This window comes from Prunus mume, linkage group LG1, assembly GCF_029339155.1.
Source record: "Prunus mume cultivar Tortuosa linkage group LG1, ASM2933915v1, whole genome shotgun sequence".
Lineage (NCBI taxonomy): Eukaryota > Viridiplantae > Streptophyta > Magnoliopsida > Rosales > Rosaceae > Prunus > Prunus mume.
In genome coordinates this window covers 13,155,486-13,174,891 of record NC_142698.1, presented here as the reverse complement: position 1 = coordinate 13,174,891, position 19,406 = coordinate 13,155,486, and the positions used below count along the sequence as shown (strand labels likewise).

Genomic DNA, 19,406 nt, shown 5'->3' with positions numbered 1-19,406 from the left:
GGCAGAAGGCATCTTCTGGTACTCTTTTCTCCATATTAAATGAAATTATGACTTTAGTTTACTTTTAAATGAAATAAATTACCTCGAAGATTCATAAACTAGAGGAGGGATCTAGTAGACAGTAGATTGTGAAATTATTCACATACGTTTTTAGCCAACGAGATTATCAGCATACTTTGAAGTGCAAAACAAGTAAGAAACAAGGTGAAGAGTAGTAAGGAAATCCACAAGGAAAAAAATAGTAACAAGCTCTGCGAGTTCATACTTGAACTGCATCAAGTGGTATCAGAGCGTCCTTTCTGCATTTTGCATCCTTCCTTGAGTTTAAAGCAAAGAGCTCTCATAGCGGATGCTGCACGTGCCCTGGACAAAGCAAAAATGATGCCGCACGGCTATACTTTCTAATTACATTCGAATATTTTAAAAGTACAGCCGATCGGCTATACTCTTTAAATGTAACACGAAGCTTGAATTCGCAGAGGATGGAACTTTCTCCCCCAGTCACTGCTTCGTCCTTCGGGTTCGGCACCGAAAAAAGACCCAACTCGCGTAGGCGCCCGCCTAGCCACCTAGCGACCGCCTAGCGACCGCCTAGTGCCCTCCTAGCCACCGCCTAGCCGCCCGCCTAGGCCGACTTTTCAGTTCTCGCTCTCCCCGTGTCGTAAAGGTCTGTTGCCTCTGTTCATTTATTGTAAATTTTAGTATTCAATAGTTCATTGCTTTTTCAATTTTTCAATTTTGAATTTTGTTTGAAACGCTAGATAATGTAGGGGTTTTAATTTGTTCAAATATGCTCTTGACAATTGTTGTATGAGGGTACCTGTCAGTAGAAAATGTGCTCTTGAATTTTATTAAGATTATATTGAGAGCCGAATGTTGGATTTTGAGATTGCAGTTTAGGAGAGCATTACGTGATTTTTCATGTAGGGAAGGGAAGTAGCATAATGACTTTAGGTTTTCGTGTTATGGCGCAACACCTGAAGTTCTTGAAAGGCTTTATAAGGTCATACAGAGTCTAGCTAATCTAGTGCAACAGTATTTTAGGCTGGATGGGACACCAGGCAGTTTTTATGAGTACATATGATAATGATAAGCCTCAAGGAAAGGTTTCATCGGAAATACTTCACAAGGGGAGTGTGGGACCACAAGGAATTGAAGTTCATGAAGTTGGTACAGTTGGTATAGAGGAGCTACGAAATGCATAAATAATTATCTAGGTTTGATGAGTGCATTTTACTCCTTACTTGTGGCCTTTGAGCTCTGTATAAAATTTGCGCAGATGAAGCATCATTATAAAAGTCTCAACTCTGAAGTTGACTTCTTATTTTGAGTTTGTGGACATAGCACAGATAATAGAAATGCACTGTAGGGGACAGTCATAGTATTTGTGAACAGAAAATAGCGATCTAAATTCCAACTACCAAGTGAGAAGAAAATCTGGGAACTTAAGAGGTGAAGACCAAGAGTGATTGACAGTGGATCATTATCTAGAGATCTATTTGATTTCGTCTACATTGCAGGCAGAAAATAAAAAGGCCAATCGTAATGGGAGAACCATGCATGCCTCAAGCCTGGCCAGGTGTCTCACATAATGAGTGATTGTCCTTTCCTTAGGGATGTTGATAGCTAAGCTTCATCATCGTGCATGCCCTTATTTATCTTTAGCTAGTTTTCCTTCGGTTATAGGTACATTTGGTGGTCTATGTTGTACATGTTCCTATCACATTAACTTCTGTTAACTTATAACTAACAGGGTTCACTCCCAGTGTTTTTCTATTGTATTGATTTTTAATTGTCCTTTTGAAGTCACTCCTACCATCCATATTAAGCATTCACCAATTCACAGCCAAGGCAATGCCTGACCATGCCATGGACATAGTTGACCCTTCATTGCTGATCGAAAGAAATCATGCAGTTGGTGATGATGAAAGATACAACAATGACATACGAGCAAGACCAATTACAAGCAATGAGGATGGCCGCCCTATCCAAGCAACAAGATTGGAAGAATGTTTGGTTTCTGTGATGCAGATAGGACTTTCATGCTCTGCAATGTCACCATCTGAGCGTATGCAAATGGATGTCGTTGTCAAAAAAATGAAGGCAACTAGAGACTCATATCTCAATTTGAGAAGAAGAAGAAGCTAGCAATAGGCAATATCTGGCTAAGTTTGTTATCTGATCTCAATCAATAGCCTCATCTATTTGCACAAAACTATTCAAATAAGGATACTGTATGTATCCATGTGTGTGACATTATGTAAGGATGTTTTATTTTGTTTATGCCTCGGCTTCTGCATCTTGGCTTACTCAACTGCAGCTTAATTAAAGATTTCACATGTTTTGTTTGCCGTCTTTTGTACATATGCTTTGCTGCTTATTCTAATTAATTGCTCTTACCAGTCCAGTGGTTTCGCCTGGAGCAGCTAGTAACAAATATTCTCTGTTCCAGAGAAGACTCAATATAATGACTCATACATCAAGCACAAATTCTTGTACTTAATCGGGAGCCATTGAAGCAATCATACACGGACCGCTCCTTGGTGCTCTGCTACTATTGAATCCAATGGAGCTGCCACTTCAAATTATACTTGTGAAATATTGTGGATGTCTCATCCATGGATATGACAGGGTCCCAAATATAAGGTTTATATCTGATTTTCTTTCCAACCATATTTTGGGGTTGTGGTGGAGATACTCCAAGTGGATTCTGGGTTTGGGCAATGAAATGGATCTTGTAGATTTTGGTAGCGGTCCCCCATCTTTCTTGTCCCAGATGCACCAAAATGGCCTTGCCCTTTATGCTTGTTGCACATAAAAAGCCCTCTTTTCACTCTGTACATAACATTTGTTCTATCCTGAACGATGTACAATATTGTAATGGCCTTTGGGCTCGGCTCACCACCCCAACTTGACCCCCAAAAAAACAAGTTTTTGCTTTTAATGATTACAAGACACTCCATGCTGTTTCCTTGGAAAGAGTTCCTCTCAATGTGTATAGCAATGAGTAAAAATCCTTGAAAACCAGAGAATAAAGAAGTGAAAATGACATCAGGCTGATTGAAGGGCATGAGCGTTGATGTATGATGCCATGATTTTGTAAGAACTAATTAAGATCATGGTTGAGAAATTCTCCGCCATTGTCAGAACGAAGAACCTGAATTTTGGCATGCAACTGAGTCTTCACCATTTGATAAAACTGTTGAAACTTGGAACTGACTTCCCCTTGAGTTTTGAGAAGGGAAACTCAAGTCATGCGTGTGCAATCATCTATAAACGTGACAAATCATCGAGCTCCTGTTGGAGTAGCAATTTTAGCAGGTCCCCAAACATCAAAATGAACAAGAGAAAACAGAACCAAACTCTTATTTGAACTTAATAGGAACGGGACACGATGGCTCTTAACCAATTCACACGTATCACACTGGAAGCTAGAAACATAAAGACTGGAAAATAATGATGGAAATAACTTCTTAAGATAACCGAACGAGGCATGCCCAAGACGTTTATGCCATAACCAAACTTTGTCCCTCTCCCCCTCAGAATGAGTTCCACTGGTTGTGAAAGCTCGACTAACCTTGATCTCACTATCTAGTGCCTAGTCCAAGTAGTAGAGTTTGCCCCGTCGAGTACCACAACTAATCGTCTTTCCTGTGAGGATGTCCTAAAAAACACAATGATTTGGCCAAAATGTTATAGTACACCCCAAAGTAGTAGTAAGTTTATGGTCTAAAGATGGAACAAGCAATACATAATTTAGATGTAGGGAAGTAGAGAGAGATAGAGAGCCCTCCCCAACCATAAGGGAGGGGGTACCATTAGCATTAGACACCACCGACGGAGTGGATGATTTGCGACTAATAAGTTGGCTAGGATCAAATGTCATGTGATTCGTAGAACCCGAGTCTATAATCCATGCGGATTTTTGAGAGAATGTATGAAAAGCAGAACCTTTGGTGGTGGTGATAGAAGCACGAGTCCGTAGCTGGGTCAGCAGGATTAACCGCATGCTTACGTGAGTCTGCAATAAAGGGGAGAATAATAGGGGTTCTTGACATCGCAGTGGAAGTAAGATGTGATCTAAGAACATGAGAAATTTTGATTGGAGGAATTTGATTTGAGGAATTTGATGTATGAATTTGATATAGGAATTGGATTTGAGAGGTATGTGTATATGATTTGAGGGTATGTGTTTATGGATTTTGATAAGGGGATTTGAGGACCTTATATTTGAGGGATTTAGATTTGGGGAAAAATATGAGGAATTTGATTTAAGGTTTTGGATTTGAATGTGAGAAAGTTGAGATAAGGGTTTAGAGACAACCTAGGATCGATTGCTCTGATACCATGTTAAAATATGAATATGGTTTGAATATTTTAAGTTAAGGGCATGTTTACGTATCAATAAAAGCAAGTCCAGCGCAGAAGCCAAAACCAGGCAAAAGGCTGCCCTAGCGAGCCCAAGGAGCTCAGTAGCAGCAATCGGCCCGAGCAAATGGTGGGTCCCACCACTGGGCAAGCCAAGGGCTAATCTTGCTTGGGCACCAAACCTCAGACTCTTGGCGTCGTGAGTTGATTTTCATTTTTTTTTACTGTTGGACCCACCAGCCCACATTGCCCAATAATTACAAGCCATATGGCTTCTCCTGGAGCCTCCGATCAAAAAATCTTGTATAATCTAACGGTTGTCCAATTTTTGGCCAAAAAAAATGAAAAAAATATCAAAAAATTCTGGAAATTTTTTCTATACATACCTACCAACATTATTCAGTTTCCACACCAATTTAATTTCGAAATTTTATCCAAAAATGTTATCTTGATTTTTAGGTGAGGATTTTACGATAAATATTAACACTTGGGAATTGAAAATCTTATCCGAAAAGCTTATCAAAACCAATGGTTTAAGTATAAAAAATAAAAAATAAATTTAAGTGAATAGTAATTGCCTTAGACTTGCCCTAGACTTTGCCCTTATGGGTGGAACCATAAATGCAAAGGCTGACACTATTTACGTGAATAGTGGCAGCCCTTGCTTGCCCTTACCTTAGACTTAGCCATTGTAGGTGGAAGTGCTCTAATGGGTATGAGAGGAAAGGGAATGATTTCCATTCATGACTTCCCCAGCATTTACTTGCAATTAAGAATGAAAAAATAAGTGGGCCCCACCTCAAAATCCGTAATCACATTCCCTCAAAACTATGTATCAGATCAACTAGGGGGGAGTAGTCGATACGATTCCCATTCCTGTTTTCTCTTAATAACTTCCAAAAATACCCTTACCACTTTACCATAATTCTAAAATTAATTTGGATTCTGATTCATGCAAATTAGTAAACAATAACAATGGGAATCAATTACATTCCTTTGCTAATTCCATATGTTTAGTAAACAGCTTAATGAGAATGATTCTTCCCATACCGATTCAGTAGTTCCTCGATTCCTAAATTCTCTGATTCCTTACTTTTTCCGTTACTGATACGTAAACATGCCCTAAGTTTTATTCTTCTCCATAAGGAGGTATATATAGGAATTTACATCAGTGCTTTACAAGAAAATATATATTGTAATCAATTATGATAGTATCTCCTAATTATACAATGATTTGTCAACTATATAAAATAAGAAAGTAAATCCCATAATTCCTTGATTAATTAGGAGACTCACATCAACATACTTTATAGATATTAATTGGTCTCATCATATAGTTAATGACTGAATCAAAGCTATAACTATTGGTTAAGAGTGCAGTCTCTCTACCTGGCTGGTGCAATTTAGTTCTTTGAAGTCTGCCAAAATCAAATTGGCAAGTGCGTCTGTGCATGCATTTTTTTGATTTGCACTTTCCAAACCAGTATAATAGAGTAAACCTAAACTTCTACTTGGGTAACAATCACCATGACAAAGATGAAGTGTTGTTAGCAAATGACCTACTAGTGTAGTGGTTTGGAGACGATGATCAATCTCAAAGTAAGAGATTGAGCCTTATCCAAAGTCAAACCATTTCTTCCTGGTACGACCCCTACCACTTCTTCTTTAGCTTCTTGTGGGCAAACTGTTTCTAATACGACCTTTGCTTGGGACAATCTTTTTTTTTTTAATCCTTCAAGATTCACTGGCGTGATGATTTTTCCTTCTAACTGTCATTGGCATGATATTTTGTCACAGGGAAATCGCTTTCCCAAGTGTTGAAATTTTTGTTCATCCACTAAAATTACCAAACCCACTTGGAGAATTGTTATAAACTTTTATTCATCCACTTTTTTTTTTTCCACTGACTTTAGTATTATAGCTTTTCTTTCTCCGGTATGATTTCTTCCTCTCTTTTTTCACGCTTTCATAATTGTTTGGATGTTTTGGTATTTGTCCACTATATTTGTTTGAAAGTGCATCGATGTGCCTATATAAAAATTACAAATACAGATATGAATCCGGACAAAATTGGAAAATTGAGAAGGATCAAATAACCACTCCTCTTGGAAAATTGGTGCATCGATGGGCCTATGCATTATTCATTGTAGTGTTATTGCATTCAATCAAATCACAACCATCAATTTCTCCAATTCATATTATATCTTGCAGGGCAAGCCATCTATGTTTAGTGACTACAACAAGTATGGCTCATGAGCACAACTTGATAGACACGGTGAAAGCTTGACTCTAATTTGGCTTTGTAGATGGACTAGGTCAAAACTAAGGATACAAATACAAATATGAATCTGGTCAAGTAATCCTCCTCTTGGAAAATTGGTGCATTCATAGTAGTATTATTGCATTCAATCAAATCACAACCAACAATTTCTCCGATTCATATTCTCTTGCAGGGCCAGCCATCTATGTTTAGTGGGTATTGTTGAATGACTATAACAAGTCAGCAAATTGGTCACGGGCACAAGTTAAATGTGACGACAAGCAAATTGGTCAGCAAATTGATAGACACGGTGAAAGCTTGACTCTAATTTGGTTCCTCACATTACTAGCATTATTCATTGTGGTGGGATTTCTTCTTTCATATACAAACACTTGGTTTCTTATTTTGACAGCTAAAGGAAAGAAAAAATAAACACTTCGGTTTCTGATTTGCTCTGTATTTTTTTTTTATTAAAAAAAAGAAAAAGGGATGGGGCATTCACGCACTATTCTTGGTAGGCTGATTTTGTTTCCATTCCTTCATGGGTTCATTCTTTTATGCATGAGCATGAGCATGAGCACACCTCTGGAATCTGCAACTCTGTCCAGTGGTAATACTTCTGGAAGTGAAACTGATCGCCTGGTGCTGCTGGACTTGAAGAAAAGAATCACCCGAGATCCCTTCCATGTCTTGAGCTCATGGAATGATTCCATTCATTTCTGCAATTGGGTTGGCGTTACGTGCAACCCTTCCACCAAAAGAGTCTTGATTTTGAACTTGAGTTCTCATAAACTGGCAGGCTCTATACCACCTTCTATTGGAAATCTTACTCATCTTACCGGAATCAACCTTAGAGACAACAGTTTCCATGGTGAGATTCCTCAAGAAATGGGTCGTCTACGAAGCCTGCAATCTCTCAACATATCTCAAAATTCCTTGGGCGGGAAAATTCCTACTAATATATCTCACTGTACACAACTAAGTGTGCTGGATCTTTATTCCAATCATATTATTGGGTCCATTCCTAACCAACTTAGTTCATTGTTGAATTTAAATATTCTATGGATTGATATTAACAGCCTCACTGGAACAATCCCGGCCTGGATTGGAAACTTTTCTTCTTTGCATGAACTTTTTCTTACCGAGAACAATTTTCAAGGAAGCATACCCAATGAGCTCGGGCGTCTGACAAGCTTGAGGAAATTCACAGTTGCATTGAATAATCTGTCTGGTATTGTCCCTTCTTCAATCTATAATATTTCTTCCATATACCGTTTCAGTTTGGCTGACAACCAGCTGCATGGAGAGCTACCGCAAAATCTCGGCATTAAGCTTCCTAATCTTGAAGAAATTTACGTTGGTGTCAACAGTTTCACAGGCAATGTTCCTGCATCATTGTCAAACTCTTCTAGACTTTTGGCTCTAGATTTTGGTAAAAATGGTTTCACTGGGACACTCCCTGCTGAAAATCTTGGAAGCTTGCAAAGCTTATATTGGCTAAATTTTGCTAGCAATAGACTGGGAAATGCGAAAACTGGCGACTTGAACTTTCTCAGTTTCTTGGCTAATTGTACTAGCCTAGAGACGTTGGCTCTTGACACTAATCATTTTGGAGGAGAATTGCCAAGATCTATAGCCAACCTTTCTACCCAACTACGTGTTCTTACTTTAGCGCAAAATTCAATACACGGAAGTATCCATGACGGCATTGGAAATCCTGTAAGCTTAAATCAACTTGAAATGGATAACAACTACTTCAGTGGTAGTTTACCTGATGTAATTGGGAAGCTTCAAAAGTTAGGGATACTTTCATTGAATGATAACAAATTTTCTGGGCGGATACCGTCATTGACAAATCTCTACATGGGCAATAATATATGTTCCAGGGAAGTATACCTCCGTGTCTTGGGAATTGCCAAACTCTACTCGAACTTCACCTATATAATAACAATATAACAGGTGCCATACCTAGAGAGCTTGTCAAGGTTTCATCCCTTTCAATTTCTTTGGACATTTCTCAAAATTCTTTGACTGGTTCGTTACCATCCAATGTGGGTGATTTGGTAAATCTTGTGCAGCTGGATGTATCGAATAATAAGCTATCAGGTGAAATCCCCACAACCCTCGGCAGTTGTATTATGTTATTACGCCTGCATTTGGAGGGTAATGAATTTCAAGGAACAATTCCTCAATCCCTTACAAATTTAAGAAGTCTGGAAGAAATAGATATTTCACGCAACAACTTATCTGGGCAGATTCCTAAATTTCTAGAAAATTTTACGTTTCTTAACCATCTCAATCTTTCTTATAATGATTTTGAGGGTGAATTGCCTAAAGAAGGGATCTTTTCAAATTCAAGTGGTCTCTCAGTTATTGGAAACAATAGGCTCTACGGTGGCCTCCCAGAATTTGTAACACCCCGACCCCAAATTTTATCCCATGTTTAATTAATTTAAGTGGAATTGAGAAATTACCCGTGGGATAAGGGTATTTTAGTCATTTTCTTATCCGGAAGGAATTTGGAAATTCCGGTTGTACCGTTGCGTAGAGCACGGTGAGATGAGTCCGTAGACACGTAGTGGGCTCGAATCGGAGTTGTAACGAGAGAGATATGGTCAAAAGAAGCTCAGTGGCATAATCGTAAATATTTGGAAAATGAATTTTTCGTTAAAAGACGGAATTGCCCCGTCACTCTCTCTCCCCGCGTCTCTCTCTCCCGACGGCAGCTCCTCCTCTCTCTCTTGAAACTCCGCCACCGTCCATGGCGGTGGGCGGGCCGTCTCAAAGGCCGCTCGGCCGTCAGACACAGCCCTTCCCGGCGTCGGCGCCGCTCGGTCGCCGGAAAATGCGGGTTTTGGCGGTTTTGCCGAAACCGCAGGCTCGATCTCCCTCCTCCGGCCACCGTTTCGGGTGATTGAGGTATGGATTCCTACCTATTTTTCATGATCTAGCTGATGGTTGGGTAGGATTGCATCAATTTTGAGTGTAGATCATCCGATTTTCGATTTAGGTTTCGGCCGGTTTTGCGATCGCGATTCCGGCCACTTCCGGTCAGTTTTTGGGGTATGTCCAAGAACAAAAGTGACTCCAAATTAGGTGTATTACCTAGGGTAGGAGTCTTGGCTCACGATTTGGAAGTTTTCCGGCGATGCGATATCGCTTTAGACACCCACGCGCTGCCGGCGCGTGTGGCGGCGCGTGGGCACTGTAGCTGAGGGGCATTTTTGTCCCACTGTGATCCTCTCGATGTCACGAGCGCGTAGGTGTGCTCGAATCTCAATTTGGATACCGTTAGAGTTCCGAACGGATATCGCATATCGCGTATTTTTCGGGTTCACTAGGTTTGGACCGTCGGATGGTCCTGAAATTATAATATGTTGATCTAGGTATTACCAGGATCGTGTAGGATTCGACGGATCATAAAATGGAGTCCCGGATACTCCGAAAATGCCAACCCTAGGGTTAGGGTTTTAGTGACCGTCCGATCGTGCGATCGTGAGCGATCCGACCGTCCGATCTGGACCAAACTTACAGGACATGTGTCCTAGAGCCTGTAGAACCTATAGGAACTTTCGGATCGAAATTTGGAGGTCGTGGGCCCCGCGGGCCCGTTTGACCAAGTTTGGGTAGTTTGACCCTGGGTTGACCGCTAGACTTTCCTTGTAGTTCTACCATCCCAGGAGGGCTAGAATGACCTTAGTGACAGGTCTCGAGCGTTGTTGAGTTAAACGGAGACCGTGAGCTTAAGATATAAATTAGTGAATTTAAATGGGGGAGTTTATGGTATGCTTTATTGGTTGAGGTTTATATAAGATTAGAAATTATATTTTATGTACTTAAATTGTGTGGATGTTTAAAAGTAAATAAAGCGATTGAATGTTAGCTTACAGTGCTATACGCACTACCCCACGTACCCCATATTGTGATCATGTTGAGGGTGGTGAGAATGTAGCGAGCCCGGTGTGAGTCGCACGCGTCTTTGGATTAGCGGCGTGTTGCGGACCCATCGTGGCGGGTGCGTCCGGCGTATGAGGAGATGTGATTGTGTGATGGTGGTGAGAATGTAGCGAGCGGTGGTGAGAATGTAGCGGGCTGGTGAGAATGTAGCGAGCCCGGTGTGGTCGCCGCGCGTCTTTGGATTAGCCGGCGTGTTGGCGGACCCATACGTGGCGGGTGCGTCCGGCGTATGAGGAGATGTGATTGTGTGATGGTGGTGAGAATGTAGCGAGCCGGTGGTGAGAATGTAGCGAGGCCCAATGTGAGTCGCCGCGCGTCTTTGGATTAGCGGCGTGTTGCAGACCCATACGTGGCGGGTGCGTCCGGCGTATGAGGAGATGTGATTGTGTGAGGTTGGTGAGAATGTAGCGGGCCTAGTGTGAGTCGCCGCAGCGTCTTTGGATTAGCGGCGTGTTGGCGGACCCCATCGTGGCGGGTGCGTCCCGGCGTATGAGGAGATGTGATTGTGTGAGGGCTGGTGAGAATGTAGCAGGCCCGGTGTGAGTCTGCACGCGTCTTTGGATTAGCCGGCGTGTTGACAGGCCCCATACAAGGCCGGGTGCGTCCCGTCGTATGAAGGGTGATATTGTGATTGTGTTTGGTGTGTTGTGATAGATAAATCCTAGAATGTATGAATTTGTATGGCTGTAATGGTTTCTTTGATATTAGGAGCCAGGATAGATACGAAAGAGCTACGTGTGGCTTGATCCCTTAGTAGGGTACGTAGGCAGCCTGAAGTTACTAGGTGCAGCCACAGATTAGACCCCACTTAGGTGGTCTTATTGAGATTGGTTCGGACCCTTGTTGTTTGTCCTGAAACTTGGTTGAATTGAGATTGGTCCTGAGGACTAAGTGAGTGAAGGTGTGCGTAATTAGATTTTGATTTTTGGTATATGCATGTTTGATGCATTAAGTTATTTTAAAACCTCTGTGGGCAGTTTTGCTAGAATCATTTGAAGGCCGGAGGCCATTTGTGTAAATTGCATGAGATTATATTGTGCATGCTGCCGGTTGGGTTATAAATGTGTTTTATGCAGGTGGGAATTTTGGGGAAATGTTCAATTTACAGGGGAGACTCTGCGAAATTTGTGAAAGTCTCGTGCCCTTAATCCTCTATGGTAAATGAGGACATAGATTTAAGGAGTGAACCTAGCGTGGGTGTGATGCCGAGGTCTCCGCAGGGTTCGTCTCGGGTTCCGGGAAATTCGGGACGGGTCTGTCGAATTACTTCTGCATGCATGCTCCATCAAAAAGTCCCATTCATCTTAACGACTACTTGCCCCGAAGGTAATCATTCCTGTAGCTTGTGCACTTGCGTTCATAATCGCTTTGTCATGCTTCCTCATTGCTCGTTCAAAGGTGAAAAAGTCAAGAGGTGGACCTGCAACTTCACATTCTTATAACGGTTGGAAATCAATCTTTTACTCAGAACTTGTTCAATCAACTGGCGGGTTCTCTGTGGACAACCTGATTGGTTCGGGAAGTTTTGGTTATGTATACAAAGGAGTACTTCCACTCAAAATAATTAGGGTTTAAAACTGATATGTTTATTCTTCTCTCAATGAGGAATATATATACTACATACAGAGTGGTTACAAATAGGAAATATGTACAAAATCTCTTAATTTTACTCAAATTAGATAATTACAATAAAACAGAAATTCTATTCCTAATAGGAACGTTGACTCACGCCAACACTTCCCCTCAAGTTGGTGCATAGATATCGGTAATACTCAACTTGTCAAGTGAGTCTTCAAATCGGCGCTTTGACACAACATGGGTCAACATATCTGCAAGCTGCTCTGAAGAAGGCACAAAAGGTATAGAAATTAACTTATACTCCAGCTTCTCCTTCATGAAATGCCGATCAACTTCTACATGCTTAGTTCGACCATGTTGCACCGGATTGTTAGCAATTTCAAATGCAAACTGATTATCACAGTGGAGCTTTGTAGCAGCATTCGGTCTAAACCCAATTTCTGCAAGTAACCACCTCAATCACAGTATTTCACAAACCTCTTGGGCAATCCCTCTATACTCAGACTCTGCGGAGGACTGAGACACAACGTTTTGCTTCTTACTACGCCACGTAACTAGGTTACCACCAACAAAGGTGAAGTAACCTGATGTAGAACGTCTATCTGTAATATTCGGCATAATCTGCATCAGTGTAACCTTCCGGATCAAGTGACCATTTTTCTTAAATAATAAACCTCTCCCAGGAGCAGACTTTAAATAACTCAGAATACGCATCACAGCAACCATATGATCCTCACTAGGTGAATGCATAAATTGGCTAGCAACGCTTACAGCATAGGCAATATCAGGGCGTGTCAATGATAAATAAATCAATCTCCCAACTAACCTTTGATATCGTTCTCTGTTAGTTGGGACCTGATCCACATAACTACTTTTTGGGTGCTCAAATTGTAATTCCATTTGGGACGAAAGTGGTTAGTTTTTGCATTTTCTTGACTAAACCGTAGACTACTTTTTGGGTGCTCAAATTGTAATTCCATTTGGGACGAAAGTTTTGGGTGCTCAAATTGTAATTCCATTTGGGACGAAAGTGGTTAGTTTTTGCATTTTCTTGACTAAACCGTAGACTACTTTTTGGGTGCTCAAATTGTAATTCCATTTGGGACGAAAGTGGTTAGTTTTTGCATTTTCTTGACTAAACCGTAGACTACTTTTTGGGTGCTCAAATTGTAATTCCATTTGGGACGAAAGTGGTTAGTTTTTGGCAAATGGGGTCCAGGTCCTTCACCCATTTTGCAAGTTTGCAAGTCCAATCAAATGACGTCTCACCTTGAAATTTCAAACAACATGAGATAAAGGGTTCTCTAGTCTAGTTTCCGCCCTGCTCTCGCTATATACTCTTTTAGACGTTGAAATCTTGAATCCAAAAAGTCTTTGGTGACCTGAACCTGGAATCTTGTGTATATTTTGAGCCATACCTTTGTAATTTTTCATGGGTTGTTTTGTTTTATTTGCTTGTTGTACAGAAAGTTCCCTTAAAAAAGCAGCAGCACAGATCTGCTTTAGCATTTGTCTGAATTATTAATTAGCGTTTCTATCTTTCTATAGCTGAACCTATCTGCACCAGCGAAAGTTGAGGAAACTTTGTGACCTGAGAGCCACCTTTACCAACAAAGACTTTTCAAGGATTAAATAAAATTTATGTCCTTAATCAAATGGGCTCTCATTCTGGAGTTATTAATCATATTCTCGCTTTATATTCCGGCATTTTATTTGTTTACAACAAAAAGATGCAAAAAATGTCCTTTCAAATTTCAAATATGAAAACCTAGGGCCAAAATCATCTAAGTAAGCTAAAATTTCTCAATCCAAAAGAAATTTAGGGACAGGACGTCATATTATACGTGTAGTTAAGGTCGTTCGATAAGGTTTGTCTAACCGGCCAATGCACACCTTTTGACTCCATAACAGCTCCCATTAGCCCCCGAGTGCCCATCATCACAGCTCCAATCGGCACCCTTTTACACATTATAAAGTATAATTATCCTTAAGTAAGCCCACACTATGGACAAACATTTGCTCACTTAGATCTGCATTTCCAAGAGCCCAAAGTTTTTTTTTTTCTTTTGAAACAAGTCAAAATACCTATTCAAGAAAGGAAAAAAAAACAATATTGCATCATGTGCATGCCCATCTTGCATGTATAGAAATACCACTGCCATCGTGTTTTTGATGTTTTATATATGTTTTTAATGCACACAAAGAAAGTTTGCATTTAAATATTTTCGTGTTTATTGTTAAAACGTGGGCCTTGTATTGTTAGTTTAGTTGAATTAAATTACTATATTTAAGGGGGGAAAAAACATGTGCAGAAAAATTAATTTTTACTTTTGGTTCAAATAAATAAAAACACATCAGATGGGAGAGGGCTGAGTATGGCAATACCATCCCCGTCTTTGCTTCCCATCCTCATCCTCATCTTCATCCCCGGTATGAAATTTCGGGGAATTCCCGTCCTCGTCCCCGTCCCCATTAGGAGATTATATCCCAAATCTGACCCGAATCCCCGATTATACATTTAAACAAATATAAAAACTATCCATATTATACTTCAATTTCACCTTAAATTATCATTCAACTTAATTAAATTCAATTGAACTATAAAATTTCACTCAACTACTCAAATTCATTTCAATTCAATGAAACTAATACAACATAATGTTTTCATTAACAATTCATCATCAAGATGAATGTCCTCACTCAATGGAAAACAAAAAAAACTTGCGCAAGAAAAGTGTATGTTGCTGTACGTAGAGCTACTAAATTACAGCGGCCATGCTACTTTAATAGACTAATCTAACTTAGCTTAATATTATTTAATTAGTTATTTATACATTAAATTTTTTTAATTGTTATATTATATTATGTTATATATAATTATTAATTTAAAATAAATACATCATTTATTGGGCGGGTTCGAGGATGAGGAACTTGTGATCACAAAATGATGAAAGCAGGTCCACTTTTTCAGCAATAATAGACCCATAGCAAGATGGAATTTACTTTTCCGAGTTTCCAGAGCAATAATAAACACATAGCAAGATTTCTAAGCAATAACTTGTGATCCTCTCTCTCTTTTAGTACATCTGAGCTGAGCCCCAACCTACCATCACACAATGGAATCTTATCTTCTCATGTATTTTGATTTTTAAATTTTGTGTTACATCCGGTTTATTGCTCCCCAGAATCAATTCTAGATGTGTTGTTTTGATTAAGCTAGCATATACCAAAATAAGGCCGTTATGGCGTCAGTTTCAGCAGACCTCTTCATTTGCAAATTTGTAGGTATTCTCGAGAGTGAAGCAGCCTCCATAGCAGGCGTTGGTGATCATGTTGATGAGATTAAGCGGGAGCTGGAATTCATGAAAGCCTTCTTGGCGAATGCTGACGAGGGCAACAAAGGACACACACAAGTAGAGCAAGTGTGGATCAGAAGTGTTCGAGACTTGGTCAATGATGTTGAAAACATCATTGATGAATTCATGTATCACGTGTACGAGCAGCAAATTGCCTGTCGATTTACCAGGTGGATCCACAAAACCATTCACTTTCCAAAGCACCTTTGGTATAAGCGTAAAATAGCCAACAAGTTACGGAAAATCACAATGGCAATTAGAGCTATTACAGAGAGAAGTCAGAGATATGGTGGTGGTGCAGCTGTAGAAGGAAAAAGTACTTCTTCTGAGGATATTCGCAGATGGGTGCAGATTCAAGCGGAGTCTTCTCTTTATCATAAGGAGGATGAACTCGTCGGGATTGAAGGTGATAAGAACATGTTAATGGGATGGCTGACGAACGAAGAGCAACGCCAAACTGTTGTGTCTGTGGTCGGGATGGGAGGATCGGGGAAGACAACTCTAGTTGCAAGGACTTTCAAAGATGAAATTGTAAAGAGACATTTCGAATGCTATGCGTGGATTACTGTTTCCCAGTCTTATGTGATTGAAGACTTACTTAGAAGATTGATCAAAGAATTCCACAAAGCAAAGAAGGAAGAGGTCCCTGCAGACATGAATGCCATGAGTTATAACGAATTGCTGGAGATTTTGGTGAACTACTTGGAGACTAAAAGGTACCTAGTTGTATTGGATGATATTTGGGATGTCCACCTTTGGGAGAAAATAAGGTTTTCCTTTCCAGATAAACAACTTGGAAGTCGAGTCATGCTTACAACTCGAAGAGAAGACATAGCATCCTCTTCTTTTGGAGTTGAAAGCCATGTTCACAAGATTCAACCGCTGGAAAAAGGTGATGCGTGGGAGCTCTTCAGCATGAGAGCATTCTCAAGTTATCCAAACAAATCTTGTTCAACAGAAATTCTGCCAATAGCTCGGGAACTTGTGGAGAAGTGTGAAGGCTTACCTCTAGCGATCGTAGCATTGAGTGGTCTTATGTCTTCTAAGAAGTCACTTACAGAGTGGAGCACAGTCTACAACAGCTTAAATTGGCATTTAACAAACAGTCCTTTGCTAGAACCTATGAAGATGAGCATCTTGTTGTTTAGTTTTAATGATTTGCCATACCGATTGAAGCAATGCTTTCTATATTGTTCCCTTTTCCCAGAAGATCATGTGATCATAAATAATAGGCTCATCTCATTGTGGATCGCTGAAGGATTTGTTGAACATGTCGAAGGGCTCACGCCAGAAAAAGTTGCAAATAGCTATCTTATGGAACTCATTTTTCGTAACATGCTACAGCAAAGGTTTCGAGGACCCCTCCCAGCATGTAAGATGCATGATCTTTTGAGGGAGATTGCTCTGTCTATAGCAAAAGAAGAAAAGTTTTGCGCTGTACATGATGGGAGTGAAACAATAGAAGAAACTGGGGCACTCCGTTTGTCAATTCAAACAACTAATGGAGAAATTGAATCATGCACAGGTATATCACGGCTTCGTTCGTTTCTTGTCTTTGCCACTGCCGTATCCTCATTCTCTTTCCCAAATAAGTTACCTTTTGCCCTTAAATTGTTGACGGTTCTAGATTTGGAGGATGTCCCAATTGATAATCTGCCAGACAATCTAACGTCCTTATTTAATTTAAAATTTTTAAATTTGAGTAGAACTCCAATTACGGAGCTTCCAGAATCCATTGGACAGCTCGGCAACCTTCAGACCTTGAACATCGCGGGGACAAAAATAGAGGCACTTCCAAGAGGGATTTCCAAGTTGCTAAACTTGCGCCATTTAATTGTGGGCAGGTTCATTTCCGGAAAGGTAATTGTTATTGGGGTAAGAATACCATCAAGTATTACTATTAGTAAGATGAAGAAATTGCAATCTTTGGCATATATTGAATCAGAAGGAAATAGTATTAGACTTATTGGAAATATGACCCAGCTTAAGAACCTTGGCATTACAAATGTGAAAGAAAGAGACGAGGAGGACCTATGTGCCACAATTCAAGAGATGAAGGTGCTTTCCTCCTTGGGTTTAATTGCAGCAGAGGGAGAGGAATTTCTTCGAGTTGACGCATTGTCTTTACCGCCTCCCTACCTTGATAGACTTGACTTGGTCGGCAAACTGGAAAAGGTACCACATTGGTTTTGTTCTCTCCAGTCTCTCACAAAATTGAATCTGCATGGGTCCAGACTTGAAGAAGATTTACTAACTCATATTGAAGCGGTACCCTCTTTACATTTTCTTTTCCTTGATGATGCCTCTGTTAGGAAAGAGTTATGTTTTAGCAGAGGCTTTGTGAAGCTTTGGTATTTAAGGTTGGGGAATCTTGCATTATTAAATAAGATAACTATAGAAAAAGGGGCGATGCCAAATCTTGAGGTCTTAGATGTTCATAGTTGCTTGACGTTAGAAACATTGCCACAGGGTGTTGAGCACCTTACTAAACTAAAACGATACAGATTTGATAATGTTTCAGAGAAGTTTAGAGAGTCCATAAAAGAAGGAGGTGTGGATCATCCAAGGATGCTACTCGTCGACGAGAGATGTAAGAAATATACGTAAGTATCTTTTATCCTTTCAGTGACTTTCCTAAACTTAATGATTTGGAATATTGCACTTGTGTTCAAGAAATTGTTCTCGTTCACATCTCTGTTAATGGATGTAAAGCCATATAAATTGTTTGTTAATTACAATATTGCTTTTGTCTTTTTATATATTTTGCAGAAACAAGTCCAGGTATGTCGATGATGAGAATTCACTGTATCCCACACAATCTGGGATTAGTTAGGAAACTATTTCATTGTTGTAATTTGTAATTGATTCTGTATTCTTACTTACCAAAGTTGTACAACTAGATTGTAGGACTAGATGGCTTAATTGTAGGATGACCTTTGTATAAATCCAGTTGCTTGGCTAATGAGAAATTCATTTTGGCAAGAGTGCTGCTAAACGAACTCTAAAATTAACTGAGTACAACCTATGATCTAAGTACACCCTAATATTTAAACAAAATGTAAAATTAACTAAGTACACCCTATTTAACTACCAAAAATACCCATGGTACACCCTAATACACTCTATCTCGCCAAAAAAAAAACCAACAACATTCATCGATCTCCCTATGATCCCTTTTTCTCCATACTTTGATTCTCAAAAATTTTAACTGTAAAATCTGGACAATATTGTTCTTTTTGATATATCCTAAATCTAACTAATGATACACGTCGAATACTCTTACGACACGTGCGACCTCACAAACATATCACAATATCTCCCCATATGCCTGTACTACTAACTCCACATATGGGGTCTGTCAACACGCAGGAAAATCCTACGACACGTGTGACCTCATCATTATATCACAATATGTCCCTATATGCCGGAACTACCAACGCCACATATGGGGTCTGTCCGTACACCTGAAAATCCTACCACACGTGGGACCTAACAAGCATATCACAATATCTCCCCATATGCCGGTACTACCAACGCCACATATGGGGTGCATCAACACGCCGGCTACTCCTACGACACGTGCGACCTCACAAGCATATCACAATATCTCCCCATATGCCAGTACTACCAACGCCACATATGGGGTCTGTCAACACGCCGGCTATTCCTACGAGACGTGCAACCTCATCATCATATCACAATATGTCCCCATATGCCGAAACTACCAACGCTACATATGGGGTATGTCCAAAAGCCGGAAAACCCTACGACACATGGGACCTCACAATCATATCACAGGATGGTACTTACAACGTAATCCCTCATCTTTATATCTTTATAACAACTATATATATAATTTCCACTATTGAATAAACCTCACCCACGAT

At 40.1% G+C, this 19,406-nt stretch overlaps 3 protein-coding genes and 1 long non-coding RNA gene across 6 annotated transcripts; 3 read left to right on the top strand and 1 right to left on the bottom strand.

Moving 5' to 3' along the window:
* Window positions 1-502: 502 nt before the first annotated feature.
* Window positions 503-2,349, top strand: LOC148921048 (uncharacterized). Its single transcript, XR_016125982.1, has 2 exons — window positions 503-667; window positions 1,807-2,349. It is a non-coding gene; the product is annotated as an uncharacterized LOC148921048 (long non-coding RNA).
* A 4,749-nt stretch (window positions 2,350-7,098) lies between these two features.
* LOC148921047 (LRR receptor-like serine/threonine-protein kinase EFR) lies at window positions 7,099-12,160 on the top strand. Its single transcript, XM_089047789.1, is given in 3 exon segments — window positions 7,099-8,503; window positions 8,506-9,039; window positions 11,912-12,160. Coding segments are annotated over 3 exon segments (2,169 nt in total). The 5' UTR covers window positions 7,099-7,117.
* A 168-nt stretch (window positions 12,161-12,328) lies between these two features.
* Window positions 12,329-13,063, bottom strand: LOC148921046 (secreted RxLR effector protein 161-like). The gene is made up of 2 exons (XM_089047786.1): window positions 12,641-13,063; window positions 12,329-12,553 (listed from the first exon to the last, which is right to left on the bottom strand). The coding sequence occupies exons 1-2, from the start codon at window positions 13,061-13,063 to the stop codon at window positions 12,329-12,331; spliced, it is 648 nt and encodes a 215-aa protein (XP_088903912.1).
* A 2,020-nt stretch (window positions 13,064-15,083) lies between these two features.
* Window positions 15,084-18,501, top strand: LOC103334675 (disease resistance protein RPM1-like). 3 transcript variants are annotated; one of them, XR_016125963.1, is made up of 3 exons: window positions 15,084-17,694; window positions 18,041-18,122; window positions 18,289-18,501. XR_016125963.1 is itself a non-coding variant. In XM_089049905.1 (2 exons), exons 1-2 carry the CDS (start codon window positions 15,406-15,408, stop codon window positions 17,282-17,284), a joined length of 1,698 nt encoding a protein of 565 aa, XP_088906031.1. In that variant the 5' UTR covers window positions 15,084-15,405; the 3' UTR covers window positions 17,285-17,423. The 3 variants fall into 3 exon arrangements, 2 of the variants coding, with proteins under 2 accessions (XP_088906031.1, XP_088906000.1); XM_089049905.1 differs by lacking the exons at window positions 18,041-18,122; window positions 18,289-18,501 and having other exon boundaries at window positions 15,084-17,044; window positions 17,226-17,423; XM_089049874.1 differs by having other exon boundaries at window positions 15,086-18,122.
* Window positions 18,502-19,406: the final 905 nt, after the last annotated feature.

Coding starts and splice junctions, on each gene's coding strand:
- LOC148921046 (XM_089047786.1), bottom strand. CDS start 13,063: ATGGAATTACAATTTGAGCACCCAAAAAGTAGTTATGTGGATCAGGTC. Junction 12,554..12,640: donor ATAGAGGGATTGCCCAAGAG/GTTTGTGAAATA, acceptor TGTGATAATCAG/TTTGCATTTGAAATTGCTAA.
- LOC103334675 (XM_089049874.1), top strand. CDS start 15,406: ATGGCGTCAGTTTCAGCAGACCTCTTCATTTGCAAATTTGTAGGTATT. Junction 18,123..18,288: donor GAGAGATGTAAGAAATATAC/GTAAGTATCTTT, acceptor TATATTTTGCAG/AAACAAGTCCAGGTATGTCG.